This window comes from Micropterus salmoides, unplaced genomic scaffold, assembly GCF_014851395.1.
Source record: "Micropterus salmoides isolate LMB-PRFRI ecotype aquatic unplaced genomic scaffold, ASM1485139v1 Ms_hic_scaffold_1, whole genome shotgun sequence".
Lineage (NCBI taxonomy): Eukaryota > Metazoa > Chordata > Actinopteri > Centrarchiformes > Centrarchidae > Micropterus > Micropterus salmoides.
The window spans coordinates 5,113,522-5,133,550 of NW_024040040.1; the positions used below are offsets into that span (position 1 = coordinate 5,113,522).

Below are 20,029 nucleotides of genomic sequence, written 5' to 3' on the forward strand. Positions count from 1 at the left end.
TGACTGTTCCGTTAATTTGTCAGTGTACATGTTGCCATAGTGAGAAATGTTGTAAATCAATGAGCGGGACTGTTTCTTGTCAACATTTGGATTTTTAAATGATCCTTTCATCAAAATGATGATTTTCTGTGTTTTTTTAAAGCTTTTAATAAGCTGAATTCACCAAAAACGGACTTCCTGACTGGGTTTTTATGCAGTATATAGTGATATAAATCTACACATACAGTGATAAAAGTAGGTTTGGGCTTATAAAACATTACAACATGTCTGTTTGTGGTATGAAAAGACAGTTAAGCATTAGCTCTGGGTGGTTTTATATTGAACTTTTCTGCCCTTTTCTTAATTTCTTTGCTGCCGTTTCCCAGTTTTGCCTTGATAATGTTTATCCGTGTAATGGAAGGGCTGTATAAAAGACTCAAAAAAGTCTTGGATTGGCATTTTAGGCAGCGTTCATGTGTATCTACTTGGAATAAATGCAGTGTTAGAATAAGTAGGTCGTGCATGACGTGTAATTATATTTTAAAGAGCACATCGAATGAGCAGAGGAGATGCCTTCTTCATTATAATATTGAAAACTCTCCAGTCACCTGTCGCTTTTGTTTCTGTTTCTGTGTCCGCCCAGTTCTGCCGAGCCTGATAGATCGGTTAGGAGACGCCAAGGACCAAGTTCGAGACCAGGACCAAGCCCTTCTTCTGAAGATTATGGACCAGGCTGCAAACCCGCAGGTGCAGAACGGCACACGTATCAATCAAAGCCATCCACTGTTTAATCCAAACGTTAGCGTCTAATCACACATGTTGACTAAATGTCAGTACTCACGTTTCTCTCTGTGCATTTATGTTTTTTTAGTATGTGTGGGAGCGAATAATCGGAGGCTTCAAGCACAAGAACAACAGGACCAGAGAAGCTCTCTGCCTCTGTCTCATCTCGACCCTAAACGTGTAAGTGAAGCAGACATCTTCCAAAAAACAAATACACATGCAGACATTATGTAACTTTGGATAAAAGAGTTACTGCATGTTCTTAATTTTCAATAATAACGTGAGTCTGTCCACTGCAGCTCTGCCTAGATTTGATAATAAAACACAGGTTTGTGCAGGAATCAGGTTTAGGACAAATAAAAGTGTGAGTGTGTTAATGAGATTAGGGCTGCCACTGATTCATTTTTGATTAATCTGATATTTTTCCAGTTAATGGATTCATTGTTTGGCCTTTAAGATGATTCTCATGATTACCAAGATCACAATTTGACATCTTCAGATTGTTTTGTACAAACAAAATAATTCAGTTTACTAACATTTAAAACAAAATAAATCATCAAAACTTTTTTATTGATGCCTTTTCATTTTGACTAACTGATTAAACCAATAGTTTTAGCACAAAATAATATCTTTGTGTTCCCAGTGTGGGTGAAAACAACACGAGCTTGTACTGAAAGCAGTGTTACTAGAAGTAATAGATAAACTGTGTTGATCAGCTAAAATATTTTTACTTTAAAATCCAGAGTTGGAGTCGAATGATGATGCCTGAGAAAAAGTGTGAATGTGTTTTTATTTAATGTTTTTATGCACAAAGGTTCATGTTATGTTGTGTTTGGTTTTTCAGGTTTGGATCTCAGAGTCTGACGCTCAGTAAAATTGTTCCTCACATCTGTAACCTCCTCGGAGATCCCACAAGTCAGGTACGACCTGCAGGATTACTGGTCTTCCACTGCCCTCTGCTGGTCAAATGTAAACATTACAGCTTAGTGCGGCCGCTCAGACCACAAACCAGGATCTGTTTTCTTTTCCACATCTGCTTTTTGAGTATAAAAAAGACTTTATCTGTTGTTAGACACATGATACTGTGTAGGGATCAAACCTGAGACCTTGTAGCTGCAGGGACCCCTCGTCTTTCCCGCTGTGCTCCGCGTTTTTAGTTTGTTTTCTCCTGATAGGCTGCAGCGGTCTATCATCACCGGAACCACACTTCCTCTTGAGGACAGGAAGCCGTGCCCATGAGCTCCCCTTCCGGACGCCAAACACGCTCACACATGTGCACTGAAGCTCTTGTCCTTTAACACATTACGAACCATCATCACCAGAATGACGAGCGGGTTCTGCAGGAACCGCTTAGATTTTTTTATCTGCCCTTTTGTTTGTCGGAGGAGAGTACAGACCAGTTGGGAACAGACAAACTTAACGGCCTAAAACCCAGTTCACAAACATCTGATTAAGGTTTTTTTGCACTTGTACAAACAGAATAAAATAAATAAGAATGTAACAGGAGAGGTTAAGAAGTTGTAGTGGACCTCCTCCCAAGTGAAGAACTGATACACACTAAATAAGTCAACGTGGCGCAGCGTATAAAAAACACAAAAATAACAACAAAGAGCACAATACTTATTGTGATTAATTGAAAAGTCTTTACTTTTCTGCTATGAGCAGCACAATTAATTGTTATTGTTAAAAACCAGAGTTTCTCTCATTTCATCGAATGAGAGAATTTTATTTTATTATTTATTGAAAAGTATAGCAAGAAAACAAAGTGATAAAATGGCGTAAACACACAGGACAGGATAAAATGAGATGAAGCTCCTGAGTTTGTGTTCACGTGTTGTTTTGATTGTCGTCCTGTAGGTGCGGGACGGAGCCATGAACTGCCTCGTGGAGATCTACCGCCACGTCGGAGAACGAGTGAGAATGGACCTGGGAAAGAAGGGTCTGCCTCAGTCACGGTGCGTTCAAACGTCCACTGGCTAACTTATAAAATGCAGCGCTCTGTCAGGAATGCAATTATATTATTTATTAACCTCGTGTTTAAATTAAAACTGACTTTACTTCCTCTGTTAGACTCGTTATTAACTATTAGAACTCCCCAGTAACAGAAATCCTAATGGACTTATTTGGGATTTAGGAACATGCTGCTTAAAACATTCTGAAAAAAACAATCACACAAATAGACCACAACCATCAATATCATGTTTATAAGCAATTCATAAATTTAGGAAAAATCAAAAAGTATCCAGCTGATAAAACAAAGTTAAGAATGTTTTTGAGCTGTTACAGAGGACCCAGGTTCTCCAGGACTACAAACACAACAATTACTGTCTAAATTGATCGATTGTAAATTTAATATGCCAGAAAGTGGTGAAAACTGCCCGTCACAAGAGCCCAGACTCCCAAGCTGATGTCTCCAGATGTGTGGTTTTGTCCAAAAGATATTCAGTTTACAGTCATATAAAACAGATTAAAGCAGCAAATCCTCAACAGGCGACAAACTGGAACCAGAGGAGGTTTAATAGTTTCTGCTTCACAAATGACTAAGAAAACTAATTAATTGTCAAAATCGCAGACGGAGTAATCATTTAATTGTTTCAGCACTAGTGTGGAGTAATTTTTTTTTATAGTGTTGAGCTGAATATCGTCGCTTAAGGAAGTGGCTTTAGGCTTTGCTGGCCTTTGTGGCATAGCGAAAACATGATTTAATATTTTGATCAGTTTATTTACTACCACGGCAGAGGTGGACATTTTAAAACACATTTTCAATTCAGATCTTACAAGTGGACACAGAAGTACTTATACTCATGACATTTCCTTGAGCTGACTGTTGTTTTCTCCCAAAGTAGCCCAAAGTAGCGCACACACGTCTGATGTTACGCAGACTTTGTGATTATTCGTGTTTGTTCTATAAATATCACGGCTGTCACAGTCACCCACTGCTTTTATTTTTGGATGCAGACACTGTGGGCGATGAGATGTTACTCTGGCCTATTTAACTGCTCTCCGGAGAGTCTGAAATGAGCCAGTTTTCTGATCTTCCGAGGAGCGGCTGCGAGCCTGAAAGCAGCAGGGCTGTTTGTTGAATCTGGTGCTTTTATATGACTGGTGCTAATTCTCTGTCCCCCCCTCCAGGTTGAACGTCATCTTCAGTAAATTTGATGAAGTTCAAAGGTCAGGCAACATGGTCCTGTCCCCGCGTCAGGTAAGACCTCATCTCCTGCTCTACCCGTTGTGCAAGGGGGAACCAGAACTGCTTGGTGCTCACAGTGGTTCTGGCTGAATGCTGAGCCCGTCCTGTTGTCATGTCAGCATCTCTTTGCTTTTATATGCGTTTTTTGTTTGTTGTTGAGAGCGGCCTGCGGACGCCAACATGTGACACTGCTAACACCCTCCAGGACTGCACTACATTTGTTTGTTCGTACATCTACCAGGCTCCAAAGGGGGATTATGTGAAACTGCTGTTAATGGCCAAAGAATTGCACAATGTCACCGTGTGGCACATCTCATAACGCCTTTTATTCACTCATAGTCAGCCGGTCGTTAGGTAAGTTCTTGAACAACAACCCTGATTTCACTTTAAGTAGGGGACAATGTGCTGCACTGTAACAATACAGAGGAAACTTCAGTTCATTGTGGAAAACACAGCTTTGTTTATCAGGTGAAAGTGAGATTAAAATGCATTTAAGGTCCCCCCTGATGGACCTGTGGTTAAAGGTGGTGACCATAAACCAGGGACTTTTCTCTTCCACCATCTTTCTCTCCTTTTATTTTCTGTCATCTCTCTCATGTTGACTCTCTAATAAAAGCATAAAATGGCAAAAGACATGGTTAAAAAAATAGATTTTAGGGGGAGAGACCAGGCTCAGAAAACAGACCAAGACACACTAAAGAAAAGGTATGAGTAGGAATTTGATCTCCTGATGAAATTTAACACATTTAAACAGAAGTTTATTGACGTGCCCTGCTTCAGCTCACGGCTCCTGTGGCTGCAGAGGACGATCTGCGACCATTCAAGCTAGCTTAACTTTATCTGTGTGCCATGTAATGTGATTAAGTACAACAACTGATCTGTCACAGTGTAGAGGGATTGATATCAGCAACAGACAGTCTGTGTCTTTCATCTAATAATTAGATTACTGAATAGATTATAATCTAATCTTTCAGTAATTTTGTTTAAATGGCTGACACAGCAGAGAAACACTTCACAGAGCTCGGGGGTCAGGGGGCTGTCGGCGGCAGAGGAGCAAGGCAAGAGAGATTTTAACTGGCTCGGGAAGAACAGTAAATTAATCGGATGATGAAAACAGATGAAACACTTGACAGCCAGTGTTTTCGGCAAAATGTGCAGTTACATTTGTTTTATCATCTGCAAAAAATATAAATGTGTCATCATCACATCACAGTAAAAAACAACTTTTCAACGTTGATCTTTACTGATTTGTTTATCTCTCTTGGTGCTCTGGGTTTGAGAGGCTTTGCATCTAAAGAAATCAAAGAATGTGAAGTACAAAACGTAACAATGACGGAGTGAATGTGTTTGTTCATCAGTCACAATGAGCATGTTTCAGCTGGGAAGCCCTCGTCTTGGTTTCCACAGGTCTCAGTGGGGTGTGCCCGCTGTCTTTCAGTCAGAATGCAACCTGAGCCCGTTTCTTTGTGCTCCGGGAGCCGAGCAGGAAATGAGACGGCGCAGAAGCTCAGCATGGAGCTCGATTACTGCAGTCACATCCACAGTTATTATCTGAAGACTGTGTCTGATCTAGTTCAGCACTCAAACCTGGACTCACTGACATCAGACTGGTCTTGTAGTCTTATTGTTTGCCAGGGCGGCGCTAACAAGCCTCATGACTGTGGTCACAGGGCTCAGTTTTCATCTCAGGGGGCCCCTCAGGTTAAAGTGAAAAGAAACACCCCCGTGCCTCTGGGGAAACAACATAAATTTGTCACTGAGCTTATTTGATTTGAAGGGAGGAGCTTCAGCACGCCTCCTTTGCAGTATTAGAAATGTCCAGATCTCAGTTGTACGGTCACAAATCGCAAAGACCACAAACTGCAGCGTCGCTCTAACACACTGATTGTGATCACTCTGATCAGAATGTATCTTCATCACAAACGAGATATCATGTCCTTTTGAAGGATGGTGATGTGACTAAGATAATTAAAGCTAGTTGTAGTAGTTCACATGTTTAAAGAGCCGCAGGACGTTGGTAAAACTCATTACAGCACTGATTGGTAGGTAAAGAGTTTCATCTAAGAAAGCTAATTGCATTGCTTTTTCCACGGTGTGTTTATCACCTCAGCTTGTGCGTCTGCACCAGGATGAAAAACGAAAGGTAGAACTGTTCAGCAGCCTTTGAACACGCCAGCCGCCACTTTAAAGAGATGTGCACGTCAGCGTACAGACAACTGACAGAGCTGTTCATGTCACCTGAGCAGGCAAGCTGGAAGCATCACGCTGACCTGGAAAACAGGGGAATGAGAGAGTAATGGAGCGAGAATAATTCAGAGGAGAGCATAAGAAAGTGCATTAAGATGCAAAGAGAGAATGAGAAACTAAGACAGGAAGAAAGAGGAGGAGCGAGGCTGTAAAACATAGACACTTAGACAAACTGAGGAACGAGGAGAGAGACTGAGAAATGAAAGAAAGAAAAACAGACCGAGACTCTTAACTCGGGCAGCCCAGGGCTCTTATTTTGTAGGAGTGGTGTCAGCTGTCGTCCCTACAGTCACAAGACCAGGTTGGAGGGGAAAGGGAGGAGGCAGGCAGCAGTGCATCAGCTCAGGGTCCGTGTCAGAACGCCACTGTTTCTCCTCCAGTTGATCCACAGGGGAGAGTTTGGTCTCAGAGAGCCGGGTCCTGCAGGTAAATTTATCACATACGAGTAAGCGTAAATGTTTCATTTTAAGTTGAAAGCCTCTTCTAAAAATCTGCAAGGTTCATTTAGAGGATATTTAGATGTCTGTATGTGTAGTTGTATAGAAGCTGGTTGTTACTCTGTCCGGATCTCTGTGCTCATAAGCTTTGATAATTGCGCTGGGATCATAATTGGGAGCTGAATGCCAGAAGAAACTGAAGCTCAGTGATGCGTATCATCCTGCTCTGCTCTTCTCTGTAGCCTCGGCATATGACGTGCGGGATTACGTCCAAAATATTTGGATAATTTGAGGTATTTTGGTAGAAATGCTTGTTATAATTTGAGGAACATAGTTTGAGGAACACCAGTGTTTTTTAACTTCATTATTTGCGCCTGTGCTCTTGTCAGTGTTGCTGGTGTTCTGTGTTTACTGTCGTGTTGTGCAGCAGCTTGTTTTTAGTCATAATAGGCACCTGAGAGGTGTTTAGTAACCAAGATTACCAGTTCAGTCAGTTTGTTTAGCACCTGTCTTGACATAGAGACATTAATAAAAGTAAACAGCTAAACCAAGAAAATGCAGAAGTAGAGCTGGGTATTGTCATGGCTGGATGATTCAACAGTTTGGGTGCCATGAAAACAAATGCTCCGTCATCCTCGGTTGCGACATAAAGGCTGTTGTAGGTCAGAGATAGAGCTGGGACTCTGTCCACTTTAATTGATTTTAACCTTCATTCTAATGTGTTCTAGTTAAGTTAAAACAGATTATGACTGAGTGCAGAATGCATTACAGAGAGTTAGAAATCTAACTTTCTCAAACATAAAAGGTTAGGTTTTACAGATACTGATGAAAACAGGACTACTGTTGAAAGGGATCCCTCCAGGGTCCCTCTAGTCTGGTTCCTGTCCGGGTAGTTTTCACGTCAGCAACTTAAAATATTAGTTTTTGTAAAGTATTCCAGTCCACAAACGTAAGTAAGTCAAAGTGAATAAATAAGTTGACCCTCGTCTGTAGTCTTGTAGTGAAAGTAGCCCTCTTATCTTTACGTGCCTTGTAAACAAAATTAAGGAAATGAAACGGATACCCAGGAATTCTTTAGACGACCAGCCTGAAGGTATTAAAACAATAATTTGGAAAATGTTATACCATTTGCACAAACTGGGGCTGCAACATGTGTTTCTTTTATTTTTTTCTGTTCATTGTTTGGAAGATTTGGAAATGAAAAATGTCTGTCAAAGTGTCTTTAAACCCAAGTTGACATGTTTAAATCTCTTAATAATTCAATTTACTGTCTTAGAAATATTCACATTTGAGACGCTTGAACATGTCATGTTGTGTGTACGTGTTGAACATTCATTTCAGCACTTTAAAGCTCCAGAAAAGGCTCAAAAGTGGACGTAGAGTTTATGTTATTTTGTTAAGCTACTTTTCAGGAGCTTAAGAATGAACTTTGACACCGCCTCTTCACTTTTTGAATGTCATCTCTTGATGTATTATTAATTGTCGGTGAGCTGCTGTGAATCCAGCTCTGTGGGTTTTTGATGAACAGGGACCTGGCTGTGTGCGTCACGCAGCTCCTGCAGGGAGGTGCCGAGAGACGGGGCCAGGTACTGTCTGCCAGCAGGACTTGGGTTGCACAGTTGGAAACCTCCTGAATAATAAACACAGTGCAGGGACAGAAAGTCGGGGCAGCATGCACCAGTGAGTCTCTCTCGCTTATAGAGCATTTATGAAGGGCTGCAAAGTGAAACGTCTGCACAACGTCTCACTTCCTGCTGGTTATTTCATCATGTATTTACTGTAGATACGATGAAGAACACCTGCTGAAGTTCATTTAGATATTAAATAAGCCAGCAGCGACAGAGTAAGTTTAGTTTTGCTGCCTCTGACACACCTGTCACACGTTCAGGTGTGCAGAGAGACTCCTGCTCTAAAGCATTCAAACGTTTACTGAAGTCCAAAACAAACACACCACAACAGGAAATCTCCTCTCCGCAGTAACTGAAGGACACCAAACAGGAAGAGGTTAATTCCTAACAGGAACAGAGACTGATTGACCCTAAAAAGCTAACAAGTAAACAAAAACACAACTTAAAACTTGTCACAGTTAAGGAAATATGCTGAATGTTGTTATTCCTCCTTCCCTTTAGGTCACTGTATGTTAGGAACACGAGTCCAGTAACTCTGAAACATACAATTAAGTTATTTATCAAGCAAAAATGCCAAATATTCTCTGGTTCCAGTTTCTGAAATGTACAGATTTGCTGCTTTTTTTCTGTTTTATATCTTTGATTTTTGAAAGAGCATCGTTCTCTTTGTTTTCATTCTGCGCTCTTTGTTTATCTCAAGCTGTGGTTCACCAGTCCACCCTGTATTTAACAATACAGGTGATTCGTGGAAACAAACCATTAAAGTTAGCGAGATATCCTTGCTAGCTTTGTTTATGTCACCACAGCTTTAGGTCCACTCAACATCCTCGCCTCTCACTTTGAGAACCACTGATCTGAAGACAGCAGACCTGACAGCTTGTTCATGATAATCTCATAATGCCTTGCCCACTTGCTTGTGCATTTGCTTGGTATGAATGCCTTTTAATCTGGTGAGAACGATGTGAATGCAGCCTGACGGTCCTGTGGGAACGTCACTCCCACTCTTGTTTCCAGCTGGGTGTGATGTGCAGGGGTGTTTCCCACTTTCATTCATTCAGCAATGAAAAGGTTGAACACAGCTACGCCGTCTCATGTCCGCGGGTCGAAGCTCAGCTTTGAGCTACAGCTGCATTATTATTTCATGCGACGTTGAGGGTGGCACAAAGTGATTAAAATAAGTTTAATTTCTGTGAGTGTGAAATGAATAAAGACCAGCTGTAGAGCTTTTGGGTGATTTGATATCTCTAGAAACCTGTTACCTGCCGTGAGCTTGTCCTCCTGAAACTGGACTGTGCGGCTCTCCCACGCTCCCTTGTGTCTTTTTTTCCTTCAGTGACGCAACACTTTGCACTGAACGCCTCACCTCTCCCCAGCAGTCATTTTGTGAATTTGCATCGGGGAGATCAGCTGTCAGACTCCATCAGGCTCCGAACTCTCAAAGACTTTGAGACGCTGCCAGGTGGAAAACCTGTGACCTGGCATCCAGAGGAGGGGCACAATTAGTCCCAGTCTCTTTGTTAGATTTGTTCACGTTCATTTACCATGAGGAGGTTAGTGCAACTGAGTCTGAGAAAACACTTGTATGGTGTCTTCTGGGGTTCTCCAGAAGCTTCATTTGTGTGTTAACCTGTCTGTCAAGGTGCATGATGGGAAATGTAGGATGCAGTGTTTTTGGAGTTTGACCCATTCTAGGGGCTAAAAGTCAGAATACCTCAGCCTCTGCTGATTCTCTTTTGAAAAAATCTGCTTTTGCGAGTTCCCCAGGTTTTAGGAGTTTAATACTACGAAGTACTCTTTAATTCAAATATTTATTGTTGTTTGTTTAGTTTTGTGTTATTGTTATGAATATAGATTGTGAGAGTAGCTTTTGGCACTCTGCCTTTATTTGATATCTTACATTTGAGGCAGATGGTTGATTCCCTTCTTTCTAAACCGCCATGCTACACATTTAATCTCCCATCATGAAGAGACAAATGGATAAATTAAATTAGGGCTGCATCATATTATTATTTTATCTCTAAAAAAATATATTGATTCATTGTTGTGCTTATTAAATATTAAAGAATGGTCAAAGAAATTCCATTAAAGGTCACATCTTCATGATAAAATGTATATAAAATAATATAAAACAGAAAAAAGAAGAAAATCATCACTTTTAAGAAGCTGAAACCAGAGAATATTTGGCACTTTTGCATGAAAAGTAACTCAAATTATTAATTTATATTCAATACAAGGACTATTAATTTTCAGTCAATCAGTTTAATAATTAATCAGTTGAAAGTTTTAGCTCAAAATGAGACAAACACATAAAGTACATATAAGTGTGATAATGTGTCATGTAAATGTTTGTCTCAGAGGAATCGTTTACATTAAAGATGATTTAGACAGAGAGTGTTGCTTCCTTTGTTAGAAAAACATGCAGGGTTTCTGTGTTTTCTCAGAATCAGAATACTTTATTGATCGCCGAGGGAAAATTCTTTGTTACAGGGCATAAAAGGAGTAGAAATAATGAGAATATGATCAGAAAGCATTTTCATCCAGTCCATTCTGAGACAGTGGGGCAACAGCGCCATCCTGTGGAAGGAGGTTTCTTTTCTGCCTGCCGGTCAGCATTAATATCCACTTAAAACACTGACAGCAGGCGGTGAGAGTGAAGAATGGACTTTCTTCCTGTCTTGACCGTGACCTTGTAGGTACTTGTTGGATGGGTGATGACTCTGGTTAACCTGCATACGGCAGGTGAACTGCTGCATGTCCGGGCTTCTTCTCTTGAGAGTGTAAAAGCAGTGACGCTGTTTGCATTCAGAGCTGCTGCGGCTGCTGCTGCCCATGAAGGTGCATTTAAAAGTCAAATGAAGCCGGCTGACTGTGAGGCTCTTTGTCTCTTCTGCCATAAATGTGCCACCTTTAGAGGCAGATAGTTTGCAACAGGCACCGGTGACATTCAATATATCTTTTTCCAGACCTCTGAATCGCTGATGTTAATTCTAATACCGTTATATTTCTTAAATGGATGTTGGAATGTCAGATTTACTGGTCATAGCAACGATTACTGCCTCTTCAATGTTGGCAGCTAATAATTTCTTAAATATAAATAAAATTTATACAAAATAACTTAGATAAATAACAGAGAAGGGTTAGCGTGACATCCAGCTGAATTACGATCTATTATTTATCTAACTAGTTTATGTTTTGTGCCAAATGTGTCTTTATTGGATTGAAAATCTTATGAAATATGAAGCTCATTGCTTGAAATGTTTTTAAATGTGTGTTGAGTTAATTTTGGGTCCTGAATACCTTCTTACCACCTTTAATGAGTAAAGGTGGATTATATTACTAGCTGGTGGAAACAAATTAAAGACATGAATGCAGCCACATTTAAAGAATCAAACCTCAATATTGTGTCCGTAGCACAGAGTATTGCCAGCTGGCAAGTATTAAAGCATTTTGTTGTATCTGCTCAGATTCATAAACTTGTTCAATTATACTTTGATCTGATTTTTACTGATTTAAATCACAATTTTATTCAATTTTGGACAGCATATTATTGAGGCAAAGGTTCTGCACGTTTGCTTTTTAGACATGTGAAATTATTGGAAAGCCTGTTTTGTTAAACTGATGGAAAAAAGAGTTTGTAGAGGAATGTATTTAAAAAAAAACTTTCATATGCACTCATTGGTCACTTTATTAGGTACACCTTGTTAGTACCGGGTCGGACCCCCTTATGCAAGTTATCTTGACCAACTCTACAGGCCTAAATGCAGAGTGTAGATATTAATACTGAAACTCAGGTAACTGCTCCAAAGTTAAAAGAAGTTGAAAGATGAGCAGTAATATAAAAATAATACAAGAATAAGAAAGAAATAAAAAGTTATTTTATGTTTAATTAGTATAAAAAAGTAAAAACAATTCACTGTCTCGTCACTTCAAACTACCATACGACTCCCGTTAAGATAAATCCACCCCGTAATGTGAGTCACTGTGCACGAATAACCCCAAAACAAGTCAAACCTCAGGGTTGCTTAGTGCAGATGTTGGGCAGCAGTGACCTTACTGCGATAAAAACCCACTGCAGCTGCTGCAGGCTGAAGGATGAACTCGGGTGGAGGACCAGCCTCCTCTGGCGAGGTGTCTCTCCATCCCTCACTCCTCCCCGTCTCCGGAGTCGTGATGACACTGTAGCTGTCCCTCATCTCTGACTCCACCCACCGGCCCCGCCTCCAGACCCAGCGGCAGGGTTTGTCCCCTGACCGACCCCTCCCTTCTCCTCCCATTGGTCCACCCCCCTCCTCCTCCTTTCCACCATCACTTCTCTCCTTCCACTTCCTCCACCCTGCTCCTGGCGGCGTGTGTGTGTTTGCTGAAGTGAAGTAGAGGACGAAGACGAAGAGGTCTTATCGTATCGAAGCACATGCTCCCTGACAGGGGAGGGGGGAGGCTAGCGTTGTGACTCCCCTCCTTCCTCCCCTTTTCTCTCTCCCAGCTGGGGGAAAGATGTGAGGACCACAGAGGACTGGAGGACCGTCTGACTGTCTGTCTGTTTGTCTGTCTGCCGGCATGCTGAGGAAACTGGTCTGCAGGCGGATCTGCTCCTGTAAGCTGCTGCTGCTGCTGCTGCTGCTCTTCCTCTAGATGCAGGGAAGGTTTGAACAGAGCTTGTAGCAGAGAGGAATAGTGGAGGTAGTAATCAGTGAGGAATACAGGCGACAGGAGTTGAGTGCTAAGAGGAGTAAGGAGGAGGAGGAAGGGGGGGGGTTCGTGGTGTGACGACGGCAGTAAATCCAGGAGGAATGCATCTGCGGTGTCTCGAAATGTCAACACAGCAGGATGATGTCTTGGCCTGCTCGCAGCTGAATTGTTGTGCGGACAATACACAGGACGTGATGCAGCCTGGTTGTCTGTCTCTGAGCAGAGTTAAGGTCAGGAAGCAGGAGAAACAGGACAGAGTCTGTCTGCTGTGCAGTTTGGGAGAAATTGGATGTTACGTTCTGCTTTTCATGGCGAGTCAACTTTTGTTTTCCTGCAGATTTATGTAAAGGCCTGTTGTGGATATAAGAGGAGAGATTAGGTGACACGTTGATGTGTGAAAATCAAGGTTAATTTAAACTGCAGAGCTTCGTTTTGTGGCTTGTGTTCAGCTTCAACAACGTTACTTACTTCTGTGATCAGTTTCTCTTGTAAATTAAATTTCTGACCCATGTTGAAATCTGTTATTCTTGCTGAAGGACATGTAGGAGCAATATATACTGCACGTCATTTGCCTACTTAAGACGTCACTCTGTTTGTGAATTCTGTGCAAATTTCATGAGCCATTGAAACCTTTTGAAATGTGTGGAAATGTGAAAATGTGCAGGCGTTTTCCTTTCCTTATGTTTTGCTGCAGGCTCACAGAGCTTCTCTTTCATTGCCCTTTTAAACTTGCTACAACTCCTGAAGAAGAAATGTTATAGCAATCTATATCAAGCATTGTTTCAAATCGTCTCCATGACACGGTGTTAAAATGATCTAAACCTATTTCTTAGCTGGAAGCAGAGACTTACTGAAGTCTTGTCATCGCCAGCGGGGGACTCCAGGAAGTCACTATGTTATTTCCTAAAATGTTGAACTATTCCTTGCAGATAACAAGTCGAGCATTCGTTACACATGCAGGAGAACTTTAGCTTGTGGTAGCAGTGGTTGGTGAAACCCCTGACGTGGACTCTGGTCAGTTTAATGGGTTAATTTGAGTTCAGTAGAGCACAGACCATCACATACACACTGCTGCAACCAAATCCAAGCTAGAAGGCGCACATTTACATTGATTTTTAGAATCACATTGACCATCTGATAGCCTATGACAACATAAATGAATTGATCTTTAAGTGGGATTGGGCCAGTGAAACAGACGCAGTATAATCCACAGTAATCCAGCAAGTAATATTAATTTGATTAGCAATAGCTTCAGAAATGTTTGTTTTTGATATTTGAATCTTTAAAGGGATTTCCTCTTGAGCTGACGTGCTTTTTACTCCTCCTGTTGTCTTATGTTGACCTTAACGTGTTGAACGTCAGGTGACAGGTGTGTTTTTCCTACACACACACAGTCCTTGTGCTGATGTTGAGAGTTGTTGCATCGCGCTTTGATCCTGCAAGGAGGAAAAAGTGCAACCTGATGGCACGTGACTGACGTGTTGGCCGAGTGCCCTGCTGCTGCTGCTGTGTGTAAACTTTAAATAATGAAAGAGGATTGATTGCTAGCTGTGCAGATTCCTGTGCTGAGGGGGACTCACGTGGTGCTCGGTTGTGCACCACAGGAGACATTTCCACAGGGCGGTGCCTCTGTTGTTTATGCACCTCTTTGTCCACATTAGATGGTATTCAACAGATCCATCAGTAAAGATTCACAGCTCAACTACTCATTCAACAAAATAAGCTGCTGATGCACATCAGCACATCTTCACGGCTACCGATCCTGAAAACGACAGTTTTGTAGAACAAATGTGGATTTTGAAATAAATTTTGACCCGAAATTTTCAATTAATTGAATATTCCCTCTCAGCTTCTCAGTTGTGAGACTTTGTAGCTCTTCTTTGTCTTATGTGACAGTAAACTAAGAGATAAGAGAAAAATATTTTCATGTTTTAAACTGTCTGACATCTGAAGATGTGTTCTTTGATTAATTGAGAAACAAATTTGCAGATTAATTAAGAGGATAAACTTAATTTGTAACCCTACCACCTCAAGCACAAATAGATAAATGTGTAGATTCAGTACAACTAAACCTTTTTTAAAACTTACATTTTGAGAAACTCCTCCTGACTGAAACATTGTCATTACATAGTGCCTTTGTAACTCAGAGTTAAGGTTGATCTAGAGCTGCAACTGTTATCATTGTCATTATTGATCAATCGGCTAATTGCTTAGTCAGAAAAATGCTGTTCGCAATTTCCCAGAGCTCAGTGTGACGTCTTAACATGCCTTGTTTTGTCTGACCAACGGTCAAAAACCCAAAGTCCTTCCATTTATAATGATATGAAACAGAGAAAAGCAGCAAATGCTCACATGGAGAAGCTGGAAACCGGGAGTCTTTGGTGCTTTTGCTTGATTAATTTATTGGTAATCAAAATAGATGGTGATAAATTTTCGTTTCAACATGAATCAAAACCTAGAGGACTGGGTTCACCAACAGTAACGTGTCATTTGTTTTCTATAGCACGTCGTTATTTAGCTCTGAACATGCATAAAATGAAGAAGCCAAGCTGAGCACAACCCTAAAAATGTAAGTACGTTTTACTGAGATGTGGGTGTTGTTTACAATAATCACAAAAATATTCAGAGGAAAGAAGGTTTGAGTTGGTCAGAATCGGAGCAGAAGCCCATGTTTCTGTGCGCAGGGAACCATTTTCTGCTGTTTTGCTCTCCTGTGGGTGTCTCTCTGGGCTTCTCGCTGGGAACACAGGATTAATTGTTCAGTTTATTGTTCAGGGCTTTGTGTCTCTGACCTTCGCGCTCCTCGCCATCGTTAGCTTGTTATGTTGGTGATGTAGGAATGTAAGTTATGTACTGTGCATCAGTGTCTGCTGAATGTCAGCTAGAAGTTAAAATGCAGAAATGTCCGAGTCCGCCTGCCGGCTCCGCGTTGCTGGGATGCTCAGCGGGTTTTTTTTGTGCTGGTCGAGTTTACTGAAGACTTGTTGTTCGTGCATGTGACCAAACCCCCCGGTTTCTCTTTTCTGCTCTTCCTCCTTCAGACAAAACCTTTGAGGACGATGACTCGGTGGACGGCGGCCGCTCCACGTCCTCGTCCAAAGGAGCCTCGCTGTCCGGGAGGAAGCCAGTGAGCATGGGTTCATTTCGACGCCCCGCCTCCGGCTCCAGCGCCAAGTCTGCAGGTCAGAGCCGACATCGCTGTATGACGCGTCACTAACTAATCTGCACGTCCAAATATCATGTCAGCTAAATGCATAAATGTAATATGTTTGTATTTACTGTTGCTGTGCAAAGTTTTGATCAGTCATAGTGCTTCATCGATCACAGGGCTGGTGGTGACATCAAACCCTGACAAGCCCAACTAACTAAAGTTCTGCAATCACAAAATAATTTATTCGAAGACAACATCTCGTTACGTGTTTGCCATGTGAATTATTTACCTCCCTGGTTTATTCAGCTGGGTTTTATTTATTTGCACAAGATAAAATGTGCACAGAAAAACAACACTGGATATAGGAAATATAGGAAATCGATCAGGCTTATTGAAAACTGACCTCTTTCAATGACTCTGAATTCATTTGAAAATACATTTTGAAAAGATCTGGACTATTTCACCTCTCTGAATTTTATCTTGTATGTAAAAGTTCACATTTTGGAATAAAAAAAACATTAAGTTATAATTAGTAAAAGCTTCTGATGGGATGTGACTGAGCGGGTCTACAAGTTCCATCCAAGTGTCCTCGAGCAGGCTGGGTAGCTGGCTGCCACTGAGGTGTGGAGTGTACTGTAAAGCATTTTGGATAACATCAACTCACTGGTCATATCTAATCTTGTAAATCCATTCCCGTCCTTCACGTAGGTTTTCGAGAAGCAGCTTTTCCAACAGATTAAATTTTGTCTGGCTTTTTATCGTCCCCTGGTGTTGTCTGTAGGGAGGGACGGCTCGAGTGCTGGAGCGGTGGATGAGGAGGACTTCATCCAGGCCTTTGAGGATGTTCCCTCGGTGCAGGTATGGAGTCTTGTTTTAGTCCAGATTTTTAAGATTGTTTCCATACAACGCAAGAAGAATTACTCGGCTTTCTCCTACCCATCCTGCTTTATTCCTTTCCTGCCCTCCACCAGATCTTCTCTAACAGGGAGGTGGAGGAGGCCATGACGAAGGTTCGAGACGTGCTGTCAGACGATAAGAGGGACTGGGAGCTCAGAGTGGCAGCTGTAAGACCTCTCTATCATCTCAGTTTTAGCATCAGTTAGATGAAAATGTCTTTGTTGATCGCTGTTTCTTCTCGTCTTCGTGTTTCTCCAGCTGAAGAAGGTGCGTTCGCTGCTCCTGGCCGGCGCGGCAGAGTTTGATGGGTTTCTGCAGCAGCTGCGGCTCATGGAGGCGGCGTTCAAACTGTCCGCCAAGGACCTCCGCTCTCAGGTGGTGAGAGAGGCCTGCATCACCCTGGGGTAAGTCTATGTGGAGGTGGAGGTTTACCTTCAAATCTGCTGCAACACAATAAGAGAATAAATCATGTAATGGTAATATGTACTTGTTTATAGTATTCTATATATATTTAAAAACTCATTTCAATCCCTTTTTTGTACTTTATGTTCTTGTCTTGCATGATGAGCATTAAAATGAAGCTGTTTGTTTGCTTGTTGTTGTTCAGTGTAACACAGTGTGCTAATTGCTCATGTAGTCCAGCTAACCTGAGCGTCTGCCCTGCTCTCCTGTCACCAGCCACCTGTCGTTGGTGCTCGGCAGTCGGTTCGACCACGGGGCAGAGGCCATCATGCCGACCCTCCTCAGCCTGGTCCCCAACACTGCCAAAGTCATGGCCACCTCCGGCATGGCCGCCATCCGCCTCATCCTCAAAGTAGGTGGCAGCTTTACTCAGAAGATGTCTGTGTTTGTTGGGATGTTGTGAGAGTATAAAGACTCCTCACTGTGTGTAGAGTGTAGTTATGATGATCATTGACTGTGACATATAAGCAAGTAAGGAACCAAAACTGTTTTTGCTGCCTTTTGTCCTCCTTGTCTTGATTTTACTGTACTCCCAGAACTGAATATGTGCACGAGGCAGCATTATAATGATGTTAGCTTAACGTTTACAGATTTTAGTTCACCTCCTGGCTGCCATCAAAGGTTAAATGGTCGCGAAATGGGATAAATACCAGGCAATAACAGATGGGGATAAGAAGATAAGCACATATATAGAGCCTATGTTGAAAACCCTTTCCCTGCCTGTTAGTAGGAGAGATGTGAGTGCTTAACAGTTTTAATGTGACGCCAAATATGATTTGGTCCCACAAATCATATTTCATGTCCACAAAAAAAAGAAAAGAAAAAAAGACTCAGTTGATGTCAGACTGAATAAATCACCATTTCATTTTTAACGGAGAGGAAGAAAAGGCAACACACTGCACAGTGAGAGAGTTTCAGTAAAGAAAAAAGAGATTTCAGCTGGATAGAGAGTTTGTTCACACCAGGTTTTGATGCGTTTTGTTGCGTTTTGCAGCACACGCACTACCCACGTCTCATCCCCATCATCACCAGCAGCTGTACCTCCAAATCTGTAGCTGTCAGAAGGTGAGACGCAGATATTTATTTTATTATTACTTTGACTTTTTATTGTTATTTATTTTCTTATTTTTGATTTGAACATTTCTGTTGTTGTATATTAATGTATTGAATATTTTTCATATTTTTTTACATTCTGTATATTATCTTATTAAATACATTATTTCATTTAGTTTTACTTACTATTTATGTTTTTGTATTTTATATTTACTTTAAGTCGGTTATTTAAATTTAATTAATTTATTTCTAATTGTAATTGTATTCATCAATGTATCTTATTGTTTTTATTTATATACTTTAGTTTAATTTCTATACGTATTTTATTTTCTATTGGTATTATTCGATTTTGACGTTTTGAGTTTCAGGTGGTTCAAATTGCAGTTCGCTTTTGTGTTGCTGTTTTCTCATTGTTGTCATTATTATCATTTCTTTCTTCAATGTCTCTACAGAGGTTTGGAAAGTCAGGGAGAAGTTTTGAAATTGAATTAAATGTGGAACAGCCTGGATGAAGTGTTCCTCTGTGCTCGGATCACAGCTCATTGTTGTCTTCGTCTTCTTGTTTGCAGGCGCTGTTATGAGTTTGTGGACCTGCTGCTGCAGGAGTGGCAGACGAGCTCTCTGGAGAGGTGAGCAAAGAAGCTGCTATTAACATTTGTGACTGAAAATATTATGATCTGATATTCATCAAGTTAACAGACTTTAACTTTAAAGTTATCACAAAAAACAAACAGCACGTCTGAATCTTTGTTTCCGGGTCAGTAACAAGCTGGAAGATGCAGATATTTTCACAATAAGCATGAAGTAAAAAGGTGCCAGTGGCTTGTGGATTACTTAAAGTACAACACGCTAGTTTTGCCTGGGAATACGACACCGGCCGGGTCAAGGTCTGTCTCTACTGTTTCCATGGTGATGCCAGGGTGATCTCTGTCTGCCTCCAAAAGCCTCGTTGTGTTTCCGCCTGGCTGCTTCCTGCCGCCGCCAGGGAGAAACCCGAGCTGACCCTCCCGTACCAGGGGAGCTCTCTGCTTCTCATCGATCAGTCAATCAGTGTGTGAGATACTGATTCTAAATACCACCCAAGTACAAATCACACACTCAAATAAAAGGCGGAGTGCATCATCAGCCAAAGAAGAATAAAGAATAAGAAGCGCTGTGACAGAAATACAAGTTGCTTGTGTAGGGTCGTTTATATTTGTCAAAATAAGATATTGTAAAAATATGTCATTTTACTTTGAAACTGATATTCGTGTATCAAAACATTTGAAATGAGCCGTAATAAAAACGATGACCTTTAAAATCCACAATATCAGCTCGTTAAGTTCCCCAAACTGCAGAAACAGAGCGACACGGGCATCCCAAAATATTGACTGATGGAGCTGTAAAAGCCCAAAGTGATAGTTGAGCTAATGGAGACAGCAGAGCAGATGGCTCCTCTGACTCATACATGAGTTCAAAGGTTGGTACCAGAGTTTATCGGAGGCTAGAGAAAGATTCACAAGTTAAACACTTT

General features: G+C 41.3%; 3 protein-coding genes across 13 annotated transcripts in view; 2 read left to right on the top strand and 1 right to left on the bottom strand.

Moving 5' to 3' along the window:
* LOC119910112 (nucleotide-binding oligomerization domain-containing protein 1-like) overlaps window positions 1–20,029 on the bottom strand; it is a 1,078,472-nt gene that overhangs the window by 540,512 nt on the left and 517,931 nt on the right. The gene's annotated exons all lie outside the window — the stretch shown is intronic.
* Window positions 1–20,029, top strand: part of LOC119881802 — a 727,332-nt gene that overhangs the window by 259,124 nt on the left and 448,179 nt on the right. The gene's annotated exons all lie outside the window — the stretch shown is intronic.
* LOC119907382 (CLIP-associating protein 1-like) overlaps window positions 1–20,029 on the top strand; it is a 53,011-nt gene that overhangs the window by 6,150 nt on the left and 26,832 nt on the right. For 2 of the 11 annotated variants that reach the window (XM_038731761.1, XM_038730384.1), the window contains exons 1-8: window positions 12,672–12,858; window positions 15,995–16,135; window positions 16,886–16,962; window positions 17,076–17,168; window positions 17,260–17,405; window positions 17,680–17,815; window positions 18,458–18,528; window positions 19,086–19,145. In XM_038731761.1, the coding sequence (XP_038587689.1) occupies window positions 12,822–12,858; window positions 15,995–16,135; window positions 16,886–16,962; window positions 17,076–17,168; window positions 17,260–17,405; window positions 17,680–17,815; window positions 18,458–18,528; window positions 19,086–19,145 (761 nt within the window). In that variant the 5' untranslated portion in view covers window positions 12,672–12,821. Of the gene's footprint in view, window positions 1–622; window positions 727–850; window positions 943–1,606; window positions 1,683–2,619; window positions 2,718–3,894; window positions 3,965–6,513; window positions 6,645–12,661; window positions 12,859–15,994; window positions 16,136–16,885; window positions 16,963–17,075; window positions 17,169–17,259; window positions 17,406–17,679; window positions 17,816–18,457; window positions 18,529–19,085; window positions 19,146–20,029 lie in introns of those variants that run through there. The other 9 variants (XM_038732404.1, XM_038728148.1, XM_038728968.1 and 6 more) reach the window with 9 other exon arrangements.